The sequence below is a fragment of the Erythrolamprus reginae genome, chromosome 4 (genome assembly GCF_031021105.1).
Source record: "Erythrolamprus reginae isolate rEryReg1 chromosome 4, rEryReg1.hap1, whole genome shotgun sequence".
Lineage (NCBI taxonomy): Eukaryota > Metazoa > Chordata > Lepidosauria > Squamata > Dipsadidae > Erythrolamprus > Erythrolamprus reginae.
Window position 1 is genome coordinate 34811082 of NC_091953.1, and position 18918 is coordinate 34829999.

Here is an 18918-nt window from a genome sequence, read left to right on the forward strand (position 1 = left end):
GCTCCCAGATTTGGACACACATGGAGGAGCAGGAGCATGGCTTTGATTTCCAGGGAACTGAGATTCTGGCGCGAGATGAAACCAAGGGAGGTCGCCTCCTAAAAGAAGCCTGGTTCTCCAACGAAAATTCTTTAAATAGACATATTGATATGCCATCAGCATACCAGGCTTTAAGGCACCAACAACGACTTAAAGGAGATAGGTCATTAGGATTGGATAAAGCCCCTAACAGAATTCTCCAGGTCAGGCATAGAAACCAGCTAAATGAGGGTGGAGCAACCCCTAGTGGGAAACAAGGGAACATACTGGAGCAACACGGAGGTAGAGGGGGAGGGGCACAATGCAGGTTTAACGCAGGGGACAAGGGGGGATTAGAACAGTGCAGACCTAGGACGAGGGCATGGGCAAAAAAATTGCAAGAGCAGACATGTACCACCATAGAAAGTAACAACGGTAATGGGTGGAAGGAAGTAATATCAAATACCTCTAAAGCATTGCCTCGTAACTCCACCTCCTCCCTTGGGGAGGGAAATAAGCAACAGACACGAGTAAAAGCGGTAGTTCCCCCTTTAACCAGCATGATTAAGCCTACAATTAGGCTTGCTGCAGAGGGGAGGGAAGGGTGTGGCCCAGTGACGCGGGCTATGAGCAGACTGAGTAATGCTTTATAAATGTGTTTGTCTCCCACGGCATTTTAAAACTCTGACGAAGTTAGCAGCACGCTAACGAAAGCTAAGTTGTTTTATTAAAGTTTTTATGTTCCGGTGATCGAGATGGCTGCTGCCTCATCATTCACATATATATATGTATATATATATATACACACATACATACATACATACATACATACATATATATATATATATATATATATATATATATATATATATATATATGTTTTCGTAGATTTTCACGGGTACAGGTATGATGGTCTTGGTATATTCGGGTTTCTTCCCGTGTAGGATTTGGAAATTTCTGGCGACGTTTCGATGAGGTCCCACTCATCATCTTCAGGCTGGTGTTTCTCTCCTTGATCTCAAGTGAGCACTTGAGATCAGTGCTCACTTGAGATCAAGGAGAGAAACACCAGCCTGAAGATGATGAGTGGGACCTCATCGAAACGTCGCCAGAAATTTCCAAATCCTACACGGGAAGAAACCCGAATATACCAAGACCATCATATATATATATACATACACACATAGTTCCCTCTAAGCTGAGCAGTGAGCAATCGCTCACTTAAAAATCATCATCAACTCAGAGTTTTCCAAATCTGCCCAGAAGCCGAGAGGGAAAGAGTGAGAGGGAAGGAGAGAGAGAGGAAGAGGGAGAAACAGATAGAAAAAAGAGAGGAAGAAAAAGAGAAAGAAAAATAATGGGAGTAAGGAAGAGAGAAAGAAAATCAAAATCTAGTTTGAAACTAGCTCAACTATTTAAGTGGCATTTTGATATTGATAGAGTTGCCCTATTATGAGCTCACTGTTATAGACACACAGTACAGTATTTTATCTTGAAATTCTCTGAGGCAAAACAGGGTGGGTTTTTTATTTGTTTGTTTGTTTGTTTGTTTGTTTGTTTGTTTGTTTATTATTTCTGTGCCGCCCAGTCCCGAAGGGACTGCCGCTCAGACACTATACTTTTCAGCCTCCCCCCCAAAAAAAATTAGAGGGAATACTGTAATATATATATATATATATATACACACACACACACACACACACACACACAAACATACATACATACATACATACATACATACATACATACATACATACATACATACATACACAGGCAGAGTTTTACTCAATGGTTTCAATAAGGAACTGTCATACTGTATTTAAAATAATCTTCCATATGTAGTTTACATCTGTAAACATCTCATTCAAAAGTCATATCTCAACTCCATTGATTATTTATTTTTCTGTTGTGGAAATTTCTAGGAGTATAAAGGATATAAAGAACACAATTGTGTTGTCCAGGTGTTAATTTCCATGTAGTAAAAAATATTTTTAAATATATAATGGGAATTTCCTACAGTGTATTTCATTAATTCTTTACAATTTGCATATTTATTAATAACAAGTATTTAGAAAACTGATTTTAGGATTTTTAATAATAAGATTTGGTACTTATTTCTCAAATGATTACATTAAATATGAATAAGATGTATAATTATTTTTATTTGGATATTGCTTGATTGGAGCTTAAATTTTACTCCACGTAGATAAGCAGTCATCATGAATATAATTTCTAGGAGTATTTTGCATAGGATTCAAAATTAGAAACATCGTGAGTTTTTGAAAATGTCTTCCATTTGTATGTTTGTGCATTTATTTATACATACACACACACACATGTGTGTGTGTGTGTGTGTTACATACCAATGATGGCAAACCTATGGCATATGTGCCACAAGTGGCACTCAGAGCCATATAGGTGGGCATGTGAGCTCAGGTCTGGCGTGCATGTGGCATGCCAGCCAGCTGATTTTTGGGCCTACTGGGCCCAATGGGAATCGGGAAACAGGCTGTTTCCAGCCTCTAGAAGGGGCGGGGAAGGCCTGTTTTTTGGTCTCCCCAAGCTCCAGAGCCTTTTTGGGAACCTGGGCAGGGCAAAAATGGCCTTCCTCACCCCCCCACTCCCCCAAGACCTGAGGAGGCTGGAAATGGCCTTTTTGCCAACCTCCGGAAGTTGGAAAGCAGGCCATTTCTAGCCTCCGTGGTGTGGGGAAGACCGTTGTCGCCGTCCGCAGGTTCCTAGAAAGGCTCTGAAGCCTGAGGAGAGTGAAAAATGGGAAGAATCTGACTTTTACAAGTGTTGGGAGAGATTCTATTGGGGGTTAGAGAAAAAGAAAAAAACGTGATTAATATACAATCAGAATAATATTTAATTGACAAAACTACTGCCTGATATTAGAATTTATTGTTAATATAAAGTTACAGAATGTTTTTTTACAATTTAAGATGTGTATTTTTTTCCAAAACTGGCATATGCAAATAACTTAACAGAGCTATAATAGAATGTTACCATAGTTGGAACCGTTTTTCCTATAGAATATGCTGCAAATCTGTCCAAATACTGTTTGTTTGTTTTTCGTTATTCTTTGTTTTTTCTTTTTTTCTTTTTCTTTTTAAAAAATGAATTAGTGTTGTTGTATGTTTTGTATAATAATAATAATAATAATAATAATAATAATAATAATAATAATGGATGTATATTGGTTGCTGAAAGAATAAAGTAACAGTTTGATTTTGCTAATTTTGTTGTTTTCTGTGAGCTAAATATGGGACCCTTTCAGATTGCAAGAAGATTATGATTAAATGAAAAATATCTTCAATTAGGTACACCCAGACAAAACTCATTTTGCAGTAGGAGAAAAAGGTTCGAAGCCCAACATGGTTATTTATGAATATCCTTCTCTAAAACCATACAGGATATTACGAGGTAGGTTAAAATATAACAACTTCCACAGTTTGAAATAATAGAAGAATAAACTGTTTTAGTACTCAAAACAATATTATATTTTAATTTGTTGTATAAATATATGCTCTTTTGCAAAGAGCAGCCAACTTTTGTTTAAAGATGAGTACTGTATAATTTCAATTTACAATTCATTTGCCACAACTCTTGTTCTTTCTTTCTTCAAAAAAAAAAAAGGAGATTGGATAAAAAAGTAAATATTGAAAGAATAGTAATAATTTAAAAGCGTGTCTCCTGCTTTCAAAGTATATTTTTTGTTATTTGATTTGTTATTTAACCAAAAACAGAAAAGAGACAATGTGTGTATTTTACTTCATTTCAGGGTTTTTAAATTTAAAATTTAAAATATGCAAAGGATATATCTGACTTTTTGCAGCTGACACATCAAGTTTTGTAGCATCTTCTAGAAGTTATTATATTTATTTTTATTTGTTTAAATCAATGTATTTTACAATTATATTACTATATAGAACTGAACATAAAATATATCATGTCCCATAAGTTATATTCAGTTTTATGTATTAGTAATGAACTCATTTTCAAAGTGCTGAACTTTTTGTAATAAAAATGGCAACACCTCTGGGCACGAATCAAAGTTTCCTAGTCCTACAGGGAAAGCTCAAAAAGTAAATCCTAATGGGGTACCCCTCACGACACCCGAATTTCAGTAGACTGGGTATTCTTCATTTCTGGAAAAAAATGATTGGAAAGATGGGAGTGGGGGAAGGGGAAAAGAGGATTGGAATTAACAATATTATTTGGGGGAAACCATAACTAGTTGACAAGAACTCCAAACAAGCCAACAGTTAATTGAAGGTTTTTCTCATAACTTTTCATTTAAAATAGAATTCATTTAAAATCATTTTCATTTAAAATTAAAATTCTTTGAGTGCTAATTCTGAGAACAAAGTGTAGAAACTAGGACATGCCAAGCCTTCAAGCTACGATATATTTATTTTATATCAAGGAGCAGAATCAAGAATATTTTTCCCATTAGCATTATCTCATCAGATCGTTTTCACATTCCTATTAAAAAAAGGTACTTTTAATTCACACCACTCACTCATGCACACCCCATACTCACATACAAGCTTTAAAATCAAGTGATTATTTCTCATTTTGGCTTATTTGTATTTTCAAAATTCTTATTTCAAGATTGTATGTGCCATTTATAAAACCTAATAGCTGATAGGACTGGTAAATGGGGATATTCTCTTGGTCACATATTCTATGGTGAGAAACTGATGTACTTTGCTTTATTTCTAGGTGGAACAGAACAGGCATATGCATTTGCTGACTTTAACCGTTCTGGCACCCTGATAGCCACTGTAGGGAGTAGCCCTGACTTTACATTGACAGTCTGGGACTGGAAACAGGAAAAGATTATATTAAGATCAAAAGCATTTTCACAAGATGTTTATAAAGTCACTTTTTCTCCTGACAACGAAGAACAGCTTACTACATCTGGTTCAGGCCACATCAAGTAAGCCAACTACCCAATTTTTAAAACTGATGACCAAATGGGCATCCATAGAGGAAATGATATGAATCTGATTCAGCAGCTGTAGGTTTTGTCCCTCTCCCCCAATGATACTAATACTTCATATACTGTTACTACCCCCCAACATCTATTTCTAGCAGAATCTAGTACAGTATTCTTTCACCAAGCCAATCAGCAAAAGCCAAAACAGAATCCCACTCTAGTCCTTGCTTTTTCTTTTATAGTGTTAGTTCTTTTGTGGGGGATGGGGGTGGGAATAAAGCCAGGAACTGGAAGAACTTGTCTCCTATTCATTGACAAGGGGGAAATGCAATATGAAAGTGAAAATGCAATATGAAGTGGAAAACCCAAAGAAGTGAAAATGCAATATGAAGTGGAAAACCCAGAAGTAACACAAAGCAGGAATGCTTGCTAACTGGAAGCCTTAGTCCACCCAACCAAGAAAACTGCACAATTATTGCTTTGTAGCAGGAGCCTAGCTAATTAACTGTGTAAATTAATCAGTTTATAAGATAACTGAAAACCCATTTGGTTTTGTGCAGATACTCAAGGGCAGTGTCAGCATTGGATTAAATGATCTTTTGTGCATAGAATACAGTGGGCTTTTTCCTGATTTTTTTCAAAAGAGAAATAGGTTTGTTTATTTGGTATATATCACAGAAAATCATTGTGTGGATATGGGAATTGTATACATAAAAGACATTTTGAATCGCAGAAAGATGAACCCCGAACCCAGAAGTTCGGCAAAAGTTTGGGGTTCAGGAGGTTGCTGGGAAGCCCCCCAGCCCGGCTGTGACCTTTTAAAACAGCCGCGCGGCTTCCCAGCCATCTCCCGAAGCCGAACGCCAAACCCGAACTTCCGCGTTCGGCGTTCGGAGGCTGCTGGGAAGCCCCCCAGCCTGGCTGTCACCTTTTAAAACAGCTGCGCGGCTTCCCAGCAGCCTCCGAACGGTTCAGAAAAAATTTGCCTTTTCTTACGAACTTTTTTCGTGTTACGAACGCCAAACCCGAACTTCCGGGTTTGACGTTCGGAGGCTGCTGGGAAGCTCCGCCGCCCAGCTGTCACCTTTTAAAACAGCCGGGGGGCTTCCCAGCAGCCTTCCGAACGCCGAACCCGGAAGTTCGGGTTTGGCGTTCGTAACACGAAAAAAGTTCGTAAGAAGAGGCAAATTTTTTCTGAACCCTGGGTTCGTATCTCGAGTTGTTCGTAAGACGAGGGGTTCGTATCTTGAGGTACCACTGTATAATGTGCAATAACTGGGATAGACAGTGATTTTTACTCTTAGTTCTTAGCATAACAGTACTAACATATAAGATATAAATGAAAATGCTCCTAATTCCCATTGATTGATGACAAACATATGCAATGGATTTGATTCATATAATTTTTTTGCTTACAGTTGGTGAAAGTCCATTCTAGACTTTTGTGTTCTTAAGCTTTTTTACCCCACTTGTTTGTTTAAATATAATTAAATATTTAATTAAAACTTTTTTTAGTCTGATCCTAGGAATACTATCTTTAACAATAATATGGAAAAACAAAGCTACTCTAGTTGTATTTAAAACTTTGGATTGTTTTCCCAAATCAGATTTTGAGGAAATAATATTTAGCTGTAAGTGCATTTATTGATTTGGTTGAAATAGTACAGTGGTTGACTAAAAATTATTTTTTATCATTCCTCACAACTGTATAGAAGTATGTAGAGGAATTAGGGTTGTTTTGTAAACAATGATCTATCTTTACAATTATTTTGGTGCCTACAAAAAGGCTGACATAATTCTACTGAAAAAAACCTTAATTTTCATGGTTATTTATCCAGGTTTTGGAGAATGGCTCTCACTTTTACTGGGTTGAAATTACAAGGGGCATTGGGTAGGTTTGGAAAGACATCCTTGACAGATATTGAAGGATATGTGGAACTGCCAGATGGTAAGGTAAGAAACATTTCCTTCCTTAAACTTTTCCACCTGATGAAACCCTTAGAATCCAGATTTCAGTGAAGAAAGATATTTTTGTTTTCTAGTATGGCTAAAAATTAGACTTAAACAATGTAATTTTAATTAGTTTTATAAAGTAACATTTGGATGAGGAGGCATTTTTATTTATTTTGAAAATTTACCACCTAAAGCGTATTGGACTTCAGTCAGGAATTATATTGCCTGCAGATGGCACACTTATATTGCAGTATTTTATTGTTAACTTCCTCCCATTTACTACTGCTTTCCAAAGCAAATGCTGAACTATATTGAATATCATAGAAATGGCTGCAGTAAGTAAGGAGGGTTGGCGCCACATTGCATGATGTACAGTACCTTGCATGATTGAATGCACTTTCTGATGTGATAATGCATTGTTGGATATAGTATGTTGGCTTTCAATGCTGACAATTTGCACTAAAAATGACACCAAATAATAGCATTCCAGTACATCAGCCATAATATAATCATTTTCCTTGAAATGAAAACTAGATTGCCTAATAAGGCTACCTAGCTGAAATAATTGAGCCGGGGTGGCGCAGCAGGTAGAGCGCTGTACTGCAGGCCACTGAAGCTGACTTGTAGATCTGAAGGTCAGTGGTTCAAATCTCATCACCGGCTCAAGGTTGACTCAGCCTTCCATTCTTCCAAAGAGGGTAAAATGAGGACCCGGATTGTGGGGGCAATAGCCTAGCTCTGTTAAAAAAGTGCTATTGCTAACAGGTTGTAAGCCGCCCTGAGTCTAACGAGAAGGGCGGCATAAAAATTGAATAAATAAATAAATAAATAAATAAATAAATAAATAAATAAATAAATAAATAAATAAATAAATAAATAATTCTTTCTAGGTCTCTAAAATAGAAAAGCTTCTTGCCACATTCATCAGCACTTTATTTATTCAATTTTATTTATTCAATTTTTATGCCGCCCTTCTCCTTAGACTCAGGGCGGCTTACAACATGTTAGCAATAGCACTTTTTTAACAGAGCTAGGCTATTTCCCCCACAATCCGGGTCCATCTCTGAAGGTAGAAACATCTAGAGAAGAAACTCAGATAAAAATGTTAGGCCATTAGGATGGAGATTAGTATTACTGCCGGTATTATTTCTCCTATATAATATAACGTTGCCGAGCAGATAAAAGTTATCTTTTGTCCATGAACCAAATTTACTCCTTGGGGTTTCCCTTCCCATATATCCCTCTTTAGGACAATGTATTTGACAAATCAAAATTCTAATACTGTAGTTGTGCAGTAGGATGCTCTTCTGTTTATATTTCCAGCTATATTTCCCTTCTAACCTTGAAATCTGAGAGCAAGAATGCTATTAACAATACTTTTGAGGAAATATAGCAACTGAAACTCAATAAATATGTACTAAAATGTGGGGAAATTTTCAAAGCAGGTTGTCTTATGATACGGAGTGTGCATATCATGGGGAAAAAAATGAAAATATTCCACTGGAAATATCCAAGGTCTTTTTCTTCTTAGAATTTTTCTAGCACACAAAGACAGTACTTTTTATAGGAAAATTATTTAAAAAAGATTTGTTTTAGTAATAGCAAGCACTACATTATTTACAATGTCCCTACTGGAATACACATCTGGATTTACGATACTAATTAATATTGTTTCATTTGTACTCAAGGTACTTTCAGGTTCAGAATGGGGTAATTTGCTTCTTTGGGAAGGAGGACTCATAAAAGTGGAACTCTGCCGACCTGGCCGTAAAAATTGTCATAATGGTCCTATTAATCAGCTAATTCTGGATGAAGGAGAATTGATCACTGTTGGAACAGATGGATACATCAGGGTAAGGTGTTTTTATAAAAAAATAAGTGTGCTAATGGTACAAAACTACAGTATCTTGTACTCAAGCTTATTTATAATTTAAAAGCAGGAATCATTAGGCAGCTATATAAATTTAATAAATTTACAACTATACATTTATATTCTATAAATACTAATCTCAATTATTTTGCCAGCATTCTGACAAAATATGAGGCACCATGAGCCAGTCCTTTGCTGTTTCCAGGGCAGTCCCGTGGACCAGATCTAATATTGCTGTTTTATATCAGTGGACACATGGATCTTTTCTTCTCCTCCTCATCCTCCTTCTTCTCACATCCTTCCTTTCCTCTTCCTTCTCCTCCTCCTAATACCAAATTCTGGCTCTTGATCTTCTGTTGGCCTCAACCATTGTTAATTGGGACATATGAATAACATCTATCTATCAGTCTGATTGCTTGCTTATTTTATTTCTGCACAGTTTTTCATACCCCAAAAGTCTTTTTGAATTATCAGTTTTTTGAGATTATTCTGTCATGATGTTTTAGCATTTTAAAACAATAACAACTTCCTTTCCCCTCAAAATCTTTTGTGAAGGTTTGGGATTTTGAAACAATAGACACAGCTGATGTTGTGGATGACACTGGACTTGTAGAGATGGAACACATAAATGAACTTTTAGTAGGCAAAAATGTCATTCTGAATTTTATGATGAAAATTCATGAACGGGGAGAACCATATTGGTATGCTCAGGTGAGAGATATTCTAATAATTAGTGAATAGACAATTCAGCACTGATGATGTCAAGAATGCCAAAGGGAATAGGTTTTTTTAGTATCAATTGAAATATCACTAGCTTTTTACTCCCATTGGCTTTGTTCACACAACCATAAAACAGGTTCTAGAAACTCCACTGACTTGTACTATCAGACTAATGCATATTAAAACCAATACAGTGATACCTCGTCTTACGAACCCCTCATCATACAAACTTTTCAAGATACGAACCTGGGGTTTAAGATTATTTTGCCTCATCTTCCGAACTATTTTCACCTTATGAACCCGCTGCCGCTGGGATGCCCCGCCTCCGGACTTCCGTTGCCAGGCAAAGGCTTCCCTCATTGGGAAATCCCACCTCTGGACCTTCCGCTGCCAGGGAAGTGCCTGTTTTTGTGCTGGTGGGATTCCCCTGAGGCTCCCCTCCATGGGAAACCCAACCTCCGGACTTCTGTGTTTTTGCGATGCTGCAGGGGAATCCCAGCAGGGGAATCCCAGCATCGCAAAAAAGGGGCGCTTCGCTGGCAACGGAAGTCCTGAGGTGGGGTTTCCCAGCGAGGGAAGCCTCAGCAAAATCGCAGCATCGCAAAGTCCAGGGGTGGGGTTTTGAGGACTTCGGTGTTTTTGTTATGCTGCAATTTCGCTGAGGCTTCACTCGCTGGGAAACCCCACCTCCGGACTTCCGTTGCCAGCGAAGCGCCCCTTTTTTGCGATGCTGGGATTCCCCTGCTGGGATTCCCCTGCAGCATCACAAAAACGCAGATGTCTGGAGGTGGGGTTTCCCATGGAGGGGAGCCTCAGTGGAATCCCACAAGCGCAAAAATGGACGCTTCGGCTGGAAAAAGGGGTGAATTTTGGGCTTGCATGCATTAATCGCTTTTCCATTGATTCCTATGGGAAACATTGTTTCGTCTTACGGATTTTTCACCTTACGAACCTCCTCCCGGAACCAATTAAGTTCGTAAGATGAGGTATCACTGTACAGTACTTCATTTGATATTAAAATTTACAGTTCTACCATGGCATCAGTATGAGAAATGTTAGATGGTTCTATATTCTGTGTTTTATATTTCTTTTAATAAAGAAGTATTTAATTGGAATGAAGAGTGAAATTGTATAAGACAAGACATTTTACCCTCACATTTATAATTTTAAAAAAGCTTTTTAATTATGGGTGTCCAACCTTTTGGCTTACCTAGGCCTCATTGAGTGAAGAGAAATTGCCTTGGACAATATTTAACACATATAGTTAATGTATACAAATCACAAACTTGCAGTTATTTTTTTCAAAACCAGTGCTATGCTTTTAAAAAAGGAAAAATGGAATAATAACCAAATATTATTATAATTATGATTCTTTAGGATTTCAATGGAGCTATATGGAAGCTTGATTTAAGTTTCTCGAATGTTGTAAGTTTTACTTCATATTTCCTTTCTTCGCTGTATCCTTCTATTATATGATATATGTGATGAATAAGTAAAATTACTTTTACAATATCACTAGTAACTAGTGTTATTTTAAAACGTGTTTAAAACCACTAGTAATTTTAAGAGACATGATTAGTATTTTATATTTATAGTATAAAAATGGAAAATGGACAAAAGTAATAGAAGTTAGAAGTACCAAATTTAAAGCTACGCCCTGTCAAGCCATTACATTATAACCAGAGGTGGGGTCCTACTGGTTCTAACTAGTTCTTTAGAACTGTTAGTAAATTGATGATGATGTCATGGAGCTGGTTCTGTCGGTACCAGTCCGTGGATTCTGTCATCTTGGATTTTTACTTCTGCGCATGTGCAGAAGCTAATTTTTGCTTTGCATGTGCGCAGAAAATGCACTTCCATCGCGATGCAAGCCGGTGGAGAAGGCATGTAGAACCCACCCCTGATTACAACCTGTAATGGAAAGGACAAAAAATAATAGAAAATCAGGTTTTTTTGTGAAGTAACTGTATTATAACATGAATATAAATCCTTAGGGTCCTATTGGTAGAAAAATAAGATATAAATAATAACAGATGAGATATTTTACAATTGATGGACATTTTTCTTTAAAAGTTTAGAAGATGTATCAATTCTGCCAAAGCTCCAGTTTCATGCAATTATGTGCAATATGGAATTTAATAACAATAATAATTTATGAGATACTAAATGACAGAAATACCTTTTTAAATATACAAATCTATTTAATAGAATATGTTTCTATAAACACATGTTTCTGTGTATATGAATAAATTAATCAAACCTACAGTTAGAATTAAGGTAAAATGAGTAATGTATTTATTTTTGTTTGTTTGTTTTATATCCTTTGTTATTTTTTTATAAATAACTGTAGGCAATAAACATATCTAATACTCCTTCCTCCTATTGTTTTTCTCAAAACAACCACCCTGTGAGTGGGTTGTGCTGAGAAAGAGTGACAGGCCAAAGAGAAATAGTATATGTTTTAATACAGTATTTCCCAATCTTAGATACTTGAAGATATTTGGACTTCAACTCCCAGAATTCCCCAGCCAGCGAATGCTGGCTGGGGAATTCTGGAAGTTGAAGTCCAGATATCTTCAAGTGGCCAAAGTTGGGAAACACTGTTTTAAAAGACTGTATAACTTCAAATACATACATGTCCAGATGTGCACAATATATGTGATATCCTATTTTTTTTATATAACAACCCTAACAGTTTAGTTGGGCTGAGAGAAATGACTCACCCAAAGTCACCCAATTGGCTTCCATGCTTAAGGGAAGACTAGAACTTTAGGTTTTCTGGTTTCTGGCTCAGCATTTCGTCTACTGCATGAAAAACAAGTTAAGATTCTACATTACAATAGATTCAGGTTATGGGAAATAAACAATTATTGAGAAAATCTCATTCTATTTCTTGTCCCTGTTCTTTGGCAGTGTTTGTATGTAATGAAATTTTAAGGGGAATTGCATCCAGACAATAAACACACAAACTTTTATACTAATTACTAAAAATAAGAGTTACGTTTAGGATAAAAGATGTGCTAGGAGACAAAAATGATTGAAAGAAAATACATGTACCTTGTTAAATTGTTTTATCAATAGCCCTTTAAAGGCCTTTTTAATTATTTCCATTATAGACACGTGATCCAGAATGCCTGTTTACTTTTCATTCTGGAAAGATAGAAGCCGTAAGTGTATCTCCAGTTACATATATCATGGCAACTACTGCTCTTGACCGTAAGTATACCTTCTTTCTTCTAATTTTGCTTTTAGAACACAGAGTAATAAGGTTGGAAGGGACCTTGAGGGTCTTCTAATACAACTCCCCTGCCCAAGCAGGACACCCTATATCATTTTGAACAAATGTTGTTCAATTTCTTCTTGAAAACCTCCAGTGATGAAGCACCTACTACTTCTGGAGCCACTGAATAGTAGTTCTCAATGTCAGGAAATTTGTCCGTAATTCTAGGTTGGATCTTTCTTTAACAATTTTCCACCCGTTACTCATTATCCTGCCCTGAGATGCCTTGAAGAATAGGTTGATCCCCTCTTTTCTGTGATAGCCCCTCAAATACAGGAAGATTGCTATCATGTCACCCCTAGTCCTTCTCTTTGCTATAGCTAGTTCCCACAACTGTTCATTGTATCATTTAGTCTCCAGGACCAATTACCATCTTTGTTGCTCTTTTCTGCACTCTTTCTGGAATGAACATCTTTTTTATATTATGATGAACTGGACACAGTATTCTAATTCTGGCCTTACCAAAACTGTATACACTGGCATTAACATTTAATGTGATCTTGATACTATCCCTGTTGATTTAGCCTAGGACTGCATAGATTTTTTTTGGCAGCTGCAGCACACTGCTAACTCATACTTCAGTGGTTGTACACTAGGACAGCTGGATCCCTCTCACAGTCATAATTATTGAGCCAGGTATCATCTGTTCTCTACCTGTGCATTTGTTTTTTTCTTGCCTCAATGTAATCTTACTTTTCTTGCCATTGAATTGCATTTTTTTGAAATGCTTTAGAAAGTGGAAAAAAAAATCCAACGATCACGGCACAGCTGATCATTGGAACTTTTAAAAAACTTTTTATAGCATTTTTTTTACTACCTGTTCAGGTAAATCGGTAGTAAAAATACTAACAAAAAGGATTATGTATAAGTACTGCACTTAGTATGTATTACTATTATATTTTATTATTCTATTATTGTTTTACTCCTAATATATAAACCAAGTAGACCATATACATTTACTGTACTGTATATATTTTTTTTAATCTATTTATCTATTTAATGTATAGATAATAAGTAACTCAGATTTCATTGTGATCTTTACTTTCTCTTGATCTGTCAACTATGTAACATAGGTTCAGTGCGTATTTATGATTTCATTGGCAACGTTCAATTGGCTGATATGAAATTTAAACAGGGAGGAACAGCAATTACCTGGGCTCCAACAATAGTAAGTACACACAGAAAAAAGAATACATGGATTATATCTGATTGTAAATTGTTAAATATCAATTATTTATAACAATGGGGCTGAATAAAATTAAGAAGAGACTTTGTTTTTTCTCCAAATCTTGTTCTCGTTATCTGGATCTAGAAACTATTGGTACCTTAATTTTGGAGAAATGGTTTGGATTTACAGAAAACATTGGAGAGAGTTTGTTTATTAGGAAACACTTTTTTCCTAAAAATGGAAAAAGACCTGATAGTTTATGGATTTTATGATTTAAAATGGAAAAATGTTAGAAGAAGGGAAATGATATAATCTCAAAGAGAAAGGATAGATGACAAATTTACTTGTAACTTCTGTAAAGAAAGTTGGAAATCCTCCCACACGGTGGAGGAACGTACCTCAAATCTGACAAAAACATTGGCGAATGCCATGTGTGCCTTTCAGAATGCTGATATCTGTTAGTCTGTGTTAGCCATGTATCCATCCCTCAGGAGGGGTAAATGGTGGTGAATGCCAGCATACTCAGTCTTCCAGAAAAGGAAAAACGTTGAAGAAAACAGAGGAACAGGAAAACATTTAAACAAACTTAAATAGTTGAAATGAGACTACAGTAGGAATAAAATGACAGGGAGCAGTTTGATAACCATGGTATCCTTCTGCGCCGGCTGGAGGGGTTGGGAGTGGGAGGCACTGTTCTTCAGTGGTTCTCCCCCTACCTCTCCGGTCGGTCGCAGTCAGTGTCAGTGGGGGCTCAGAGGTCGACCGCAAGGTTACTCCCTTGTGGGGTGCCTCAGGGGTCGGTCCTCTCCACCCTGCTATTTAATATCTACATGAAACCGCTGGGTGAGATCATTCAGGGACATGGGGTGAGGTATCATCAGTATGCTGATGATACCCAGCTGTACATCTCCACCCCATGTCCAGTCAACGAAGCAGTGGAAGTGATGTGCCGGTGCCTGGAGGCTGTTGGGGTCTGGATGGGTGTCAACAGACTCAAACTCAACTCGGATAAGACGGAGTGGCTGTAGGTTTTGCCTCCCAGGGACAATTCCATCTGTCCGTCCATAACCCTGGGGGGGGATTATTGACCCCCTCAGAGAGGGTCCGCAACTTGGGCATCCTCCTTGATCCACAGCTCACATTAGAGAACCATCTTTCAGCTGTGGCGAGGGGGACGTTTGCCCAGGTTTGCCTAGTGCACCAGTTGCGGCCCTATCTGGACCGGGACTCACTGATCACAGTCACTCATGCCCTCATCACCTCAAGGTTCGACTACTGTAATGCTCTCTACATGGGGCTACCTTTGAAAAGTGTTCGGAAACTTCAGATCGTGCAGAATGCAGCTGCGAGAGCAATCATGGGCTTCCCTAGGTATGACCATGTTACACCAACACTCCGCAGTCTGCATTGGTTGCCGATCAGTTTCCGGTCACAATTCAAAGTGTTGGTTATGACCTATAAAGCCCTTCATGGCATTAGGCCAGAATATCTCCGGGACCGCCTTCTGCCAAACGAATCCCAGCGACCGATTAGGTCCCACAGAGTTGGCCTTTTCCAGGTCCTGTCAACTAAACAATACCGTTTGGCGGGACCCAGGGGAAGAACCTTCTCTGTTACCAAAACGTGATGTGGTTAATGGGAATGTCATCTGCATCTTCAATAGGGATAACATCAAAGGGTTCATCCTGTCAAGTCTCAGGATCTTTTTGCTGCTGAGAGGAAAATACACAGTGATACAAAAACCCTGTGTCATATTCTCCCTGGGGGAAAAAAAGACCAGCTCCCCCCAGAGATTAGATTAGATTAGAACTGCCCCCACCCTCCTCGCCTTTCGTAAACTCCTTAAAACCCACCTTTGCCATCAGGCATGGGGGAATTGAAACATCTCCCCCGGGCCTATACAGTTATGTATGGTATGCTTGTGTGTATGTTTGCTTTTAATAATGGGGCTTTTAGTGTTTCTTTTAAATTATTAGATTTGTTATTTATTATTGCTGTGAGCCGCCCCAAGTCTACGGAGAGGGGCGGCATACAAATCTAATAAATAAATAAATCTAATAATCTAATCTAATAAATAAATAATAGAACTAATTATCCAGAGAAGGAGTAGATCTCCTCTCAATGTATTTCGAACAGATGTTAGATAGCCATTTGAGTGGTTTGAGTAGTTTGATCTGTATTTATGCAGAGTACAGCTTGTATTCCACATTATCTTTCAACTTATACTGCTTTTGGAAATAAAATGTCAATCACAATCATGCAAAATTGTTCTTTATCCATATCAACTACTTTATGTATCAAATTTTCACAGATTTAGTAGATGTTTTCTCAAAGTACCTTATATTAATGCAACAATTTTTTTTGTCTAAGGTGAATCCTAAAGGAGGTATAATTGCTATAGGTTTCCAGGATGGCATTATTCGCATAATTGAACTTTATAATCCCAAAGGACTGCCTGTCATTGCTGGACGGGAAAATGTAGGCGATGCGGCTTTGCGTCTGAAACAGGCTTTTAAACCTCATGTGTCAGTAGTTACAGCTTTGGCCTATGAACGTAATGGGGAAATACTAGCCACAGGGGTATGTATTGACTTTAATGTGAATACTGTGGTACATCTACCAACAGACGCCTCTACTTACGGACTTTTCTAGATAAGAACCAGGTGTTCAAAATTTTGTTGCCTCTACCCAAGAACCATTTTCCACTTAAGACACGAGCCTCTGAAACTGTAACCAGAAGAGGCAGGGAGAAGCCTCCATGGGGCCTCTCTAAGAATCTCCTGGGAGGAAACAGGGCTGGAAAAGGGGGGGGAAAGCCTCTGTGGGGCCTCTCTAGAAATCTCCTGGGAGGAAACAGGGCCTCCACCCTTCCTGTGGTTTCCCCAATCGCACACATTATTTGCTTTTACATTGATCCCTATGGGAAAAATTGCTTCTTCTTACAAACTTTTCTACTTAAGAACCTGGCCACGGAATGAATTAAGTTCGTAAATAGAGGTACCATTGTACTTGTTAATAAAATCTAATAAACAACAACAACAACAACAACAACAACAACAACAACAACAACAATAATAATAATAATAATAATAAGCTGCATGAGAAAGCATGCAGAGAAAAGCAGGACTTGATATTTATGCCTTATGATTTATTTGTTTGTTTGTTTGTTTGTTTATTCATTCATTCATTCATTCATTCATTCATTTATTAGATTTGTATGTCAAGAACTTATGATCAAGTTCTAAAGTAGGATCTGTAGCCTTAGACCTAATTTATGTTGATTTTATAGCGGATTTTAAATGATTTCAAAGTTTGGCCTGGAATGAATTTAAGGGAAGCAATGATTTCATATGTATTACTTTGCAGTTTGCTAAGGTAATGGAGGCATATTTCTGATGATCCTCTATTGCAAAGAAAATTGATTAATGATTGGTCTTGGACCAATATGCAAAATATGCAATCCATTATTTTGCTAACAATCAAGTTTTTCTATTTCAGAGCAAAGATAAAACTGTTTTCTTCTTTACTGTTGACGACAAATATGATCCTATTGGATTCATTAGTGTTCCAGGACCAGTACAGGCATTGCAATGGTCACCCCATTCCCATGTGAGTAGCTACTTTGCTTTGATTTGTATATGAACCTCATGTTTGTTAATTTTTCTATGTACAATGATCTAGTGTTGTAAGAATTAAGTTATATTATTTAAATAAATATACATTTAAATATTGATATAAATATATTAAATATATCTATATATATTTCATATCTATATAATATCTATATACAGTAGTAACTCTACTTAAGAACGCCTCTACTTAAGAACTTTTCTAGATAAGAACTGGGTGTTCAAGGTTTTTTTGCCTTTACTTAAGAACCATTTTCTACTTAAGAACCCGAGCCCGGAAAAATTTCCCAGGAAATTTGAGAGCGGCACGAAGGCCCGGCCAGTTTCCTGCCATTTCCCCTTTAATCCTGGCCATCTGGGCTGCCAGAGGAGCATTTTGGTGGTGCTTAACAAGGCTTTGGCAGTCCAGAGCGAATGAAGCTTTTTCCATTCTCTGGGTGTTTGGACAGGGAATAAACCTCTGCAGTGCCCAGAGAAAAGAAACGCTCCCTTCGCTCTGGGCAGCCAAGGAGTCACCATATATTTATTTATTTATTCATTCATTCATTCATTCATTCATTTATTTATTTATTTATTTATCAGATTTATATGCCGCCCCTCTCCGCAGACTTGGGGCGGCTCACAGCAATAATAGTACAATGTAAACAAATCTAATATTTAAGTTTAACTTAATTTAAAACCCCAATTTAAAAACTAATCATACATACTAGCATACCATGCATAAATTTTTATAAGCCTAGGGGGAGGGAAAGTATCAATTCCCCCATGCCTGACGACAGAGGTGAGTTTTAAGGAGCTTACAAAAGGCTAGGAGGGTGGGGGCAACTCTGATATCCGGGGGGAGTTGGTTCCAAAGGGTCGGGGCCGCCACAGAGAAGGCTCTTCCCCTGGGTCCCGCCAAACGACATTGTTTAGTTGACGGGACCCGGAGAAGGCCAACTCTGTGGGACCTAACTGGTCGCTGGGATTTGTGCGGCAGAAGGCGGTCCCGGAGATATTCTGGTCCGGTGCCATGAAGGGCTTTATAGGTCATAACCAACACTTTGAATTGTGACCGGAAACTGATCAGCAACCAATGCAGACTGCGGAGTGTTGGTGTGACATGGGCATATTTAGGAAAGCCCATGATAATAATAATAATAATAATAATAATAATAATAATAATAATAATAATAATAATAATTTATTAGATTTGTATGCCGCCCCTCTCCGAAGACTCTCTCGCAGCTGCATTTTGCACGATCTGAAGTTTCCGAACACTTTTCAAAGGTAGCCCCATGTAGAGAGCATTACAGTAGTCGAGCCACGAGGTGATGAGGGCATGAGTGACTGTGA

General features: G+C 37.6%; 1 protein-coding gene across 5 annotated transcripts in view; it reads left to right on the plus strand.

Moving 5' to 3' along the window:
* CFAP44 (cilia and flagella associated protein 44) overlaps positions 1-18918 on the plus strand; it is an 82489-nt gene that overhangs the window by 13399 nt on the left and 50172 nt on the right. For all 5 annotated transcript variants that reach the window (XR_011558957.1, XR_011558956.1, XM_070750033.1 and 2 more), the window contains exons 6-15: positions 3342-3444; positions 4747-4963; positions 6802-6916; positions 8605-8769; positions 9342-9497; positions 10884-10931; positions 12623-12722; positions 13860-13954; positions 16325-16534; positions 17453-17563. Coding sequence is in view for 3 of the 5 variants with exons in the window: in XM_070750033.1 (XP_070606134.1) it covers positions 3342-3444; positions 4747-4963; positions 6802-6916; positions 8605-8769; positions 9342-9497; positions 10884-10931; positions 12623-12722; positions 13860-13954; positions 16325-16534; positions 17453-17563 (1320 nt within the window). In the remaining 2 variants the exon portion in view is untranslated. The remainder of the gene's footprint in view (positions 1-3341; positions 3445-4746; positions 4964-6801; positions 6917-8604; positions 8770-9341; positions 9498-10883; positions 10932-12622; positions 12723-13859; positions 13955-16324; positions 16535-17452; positions 17564-18918) is intronic.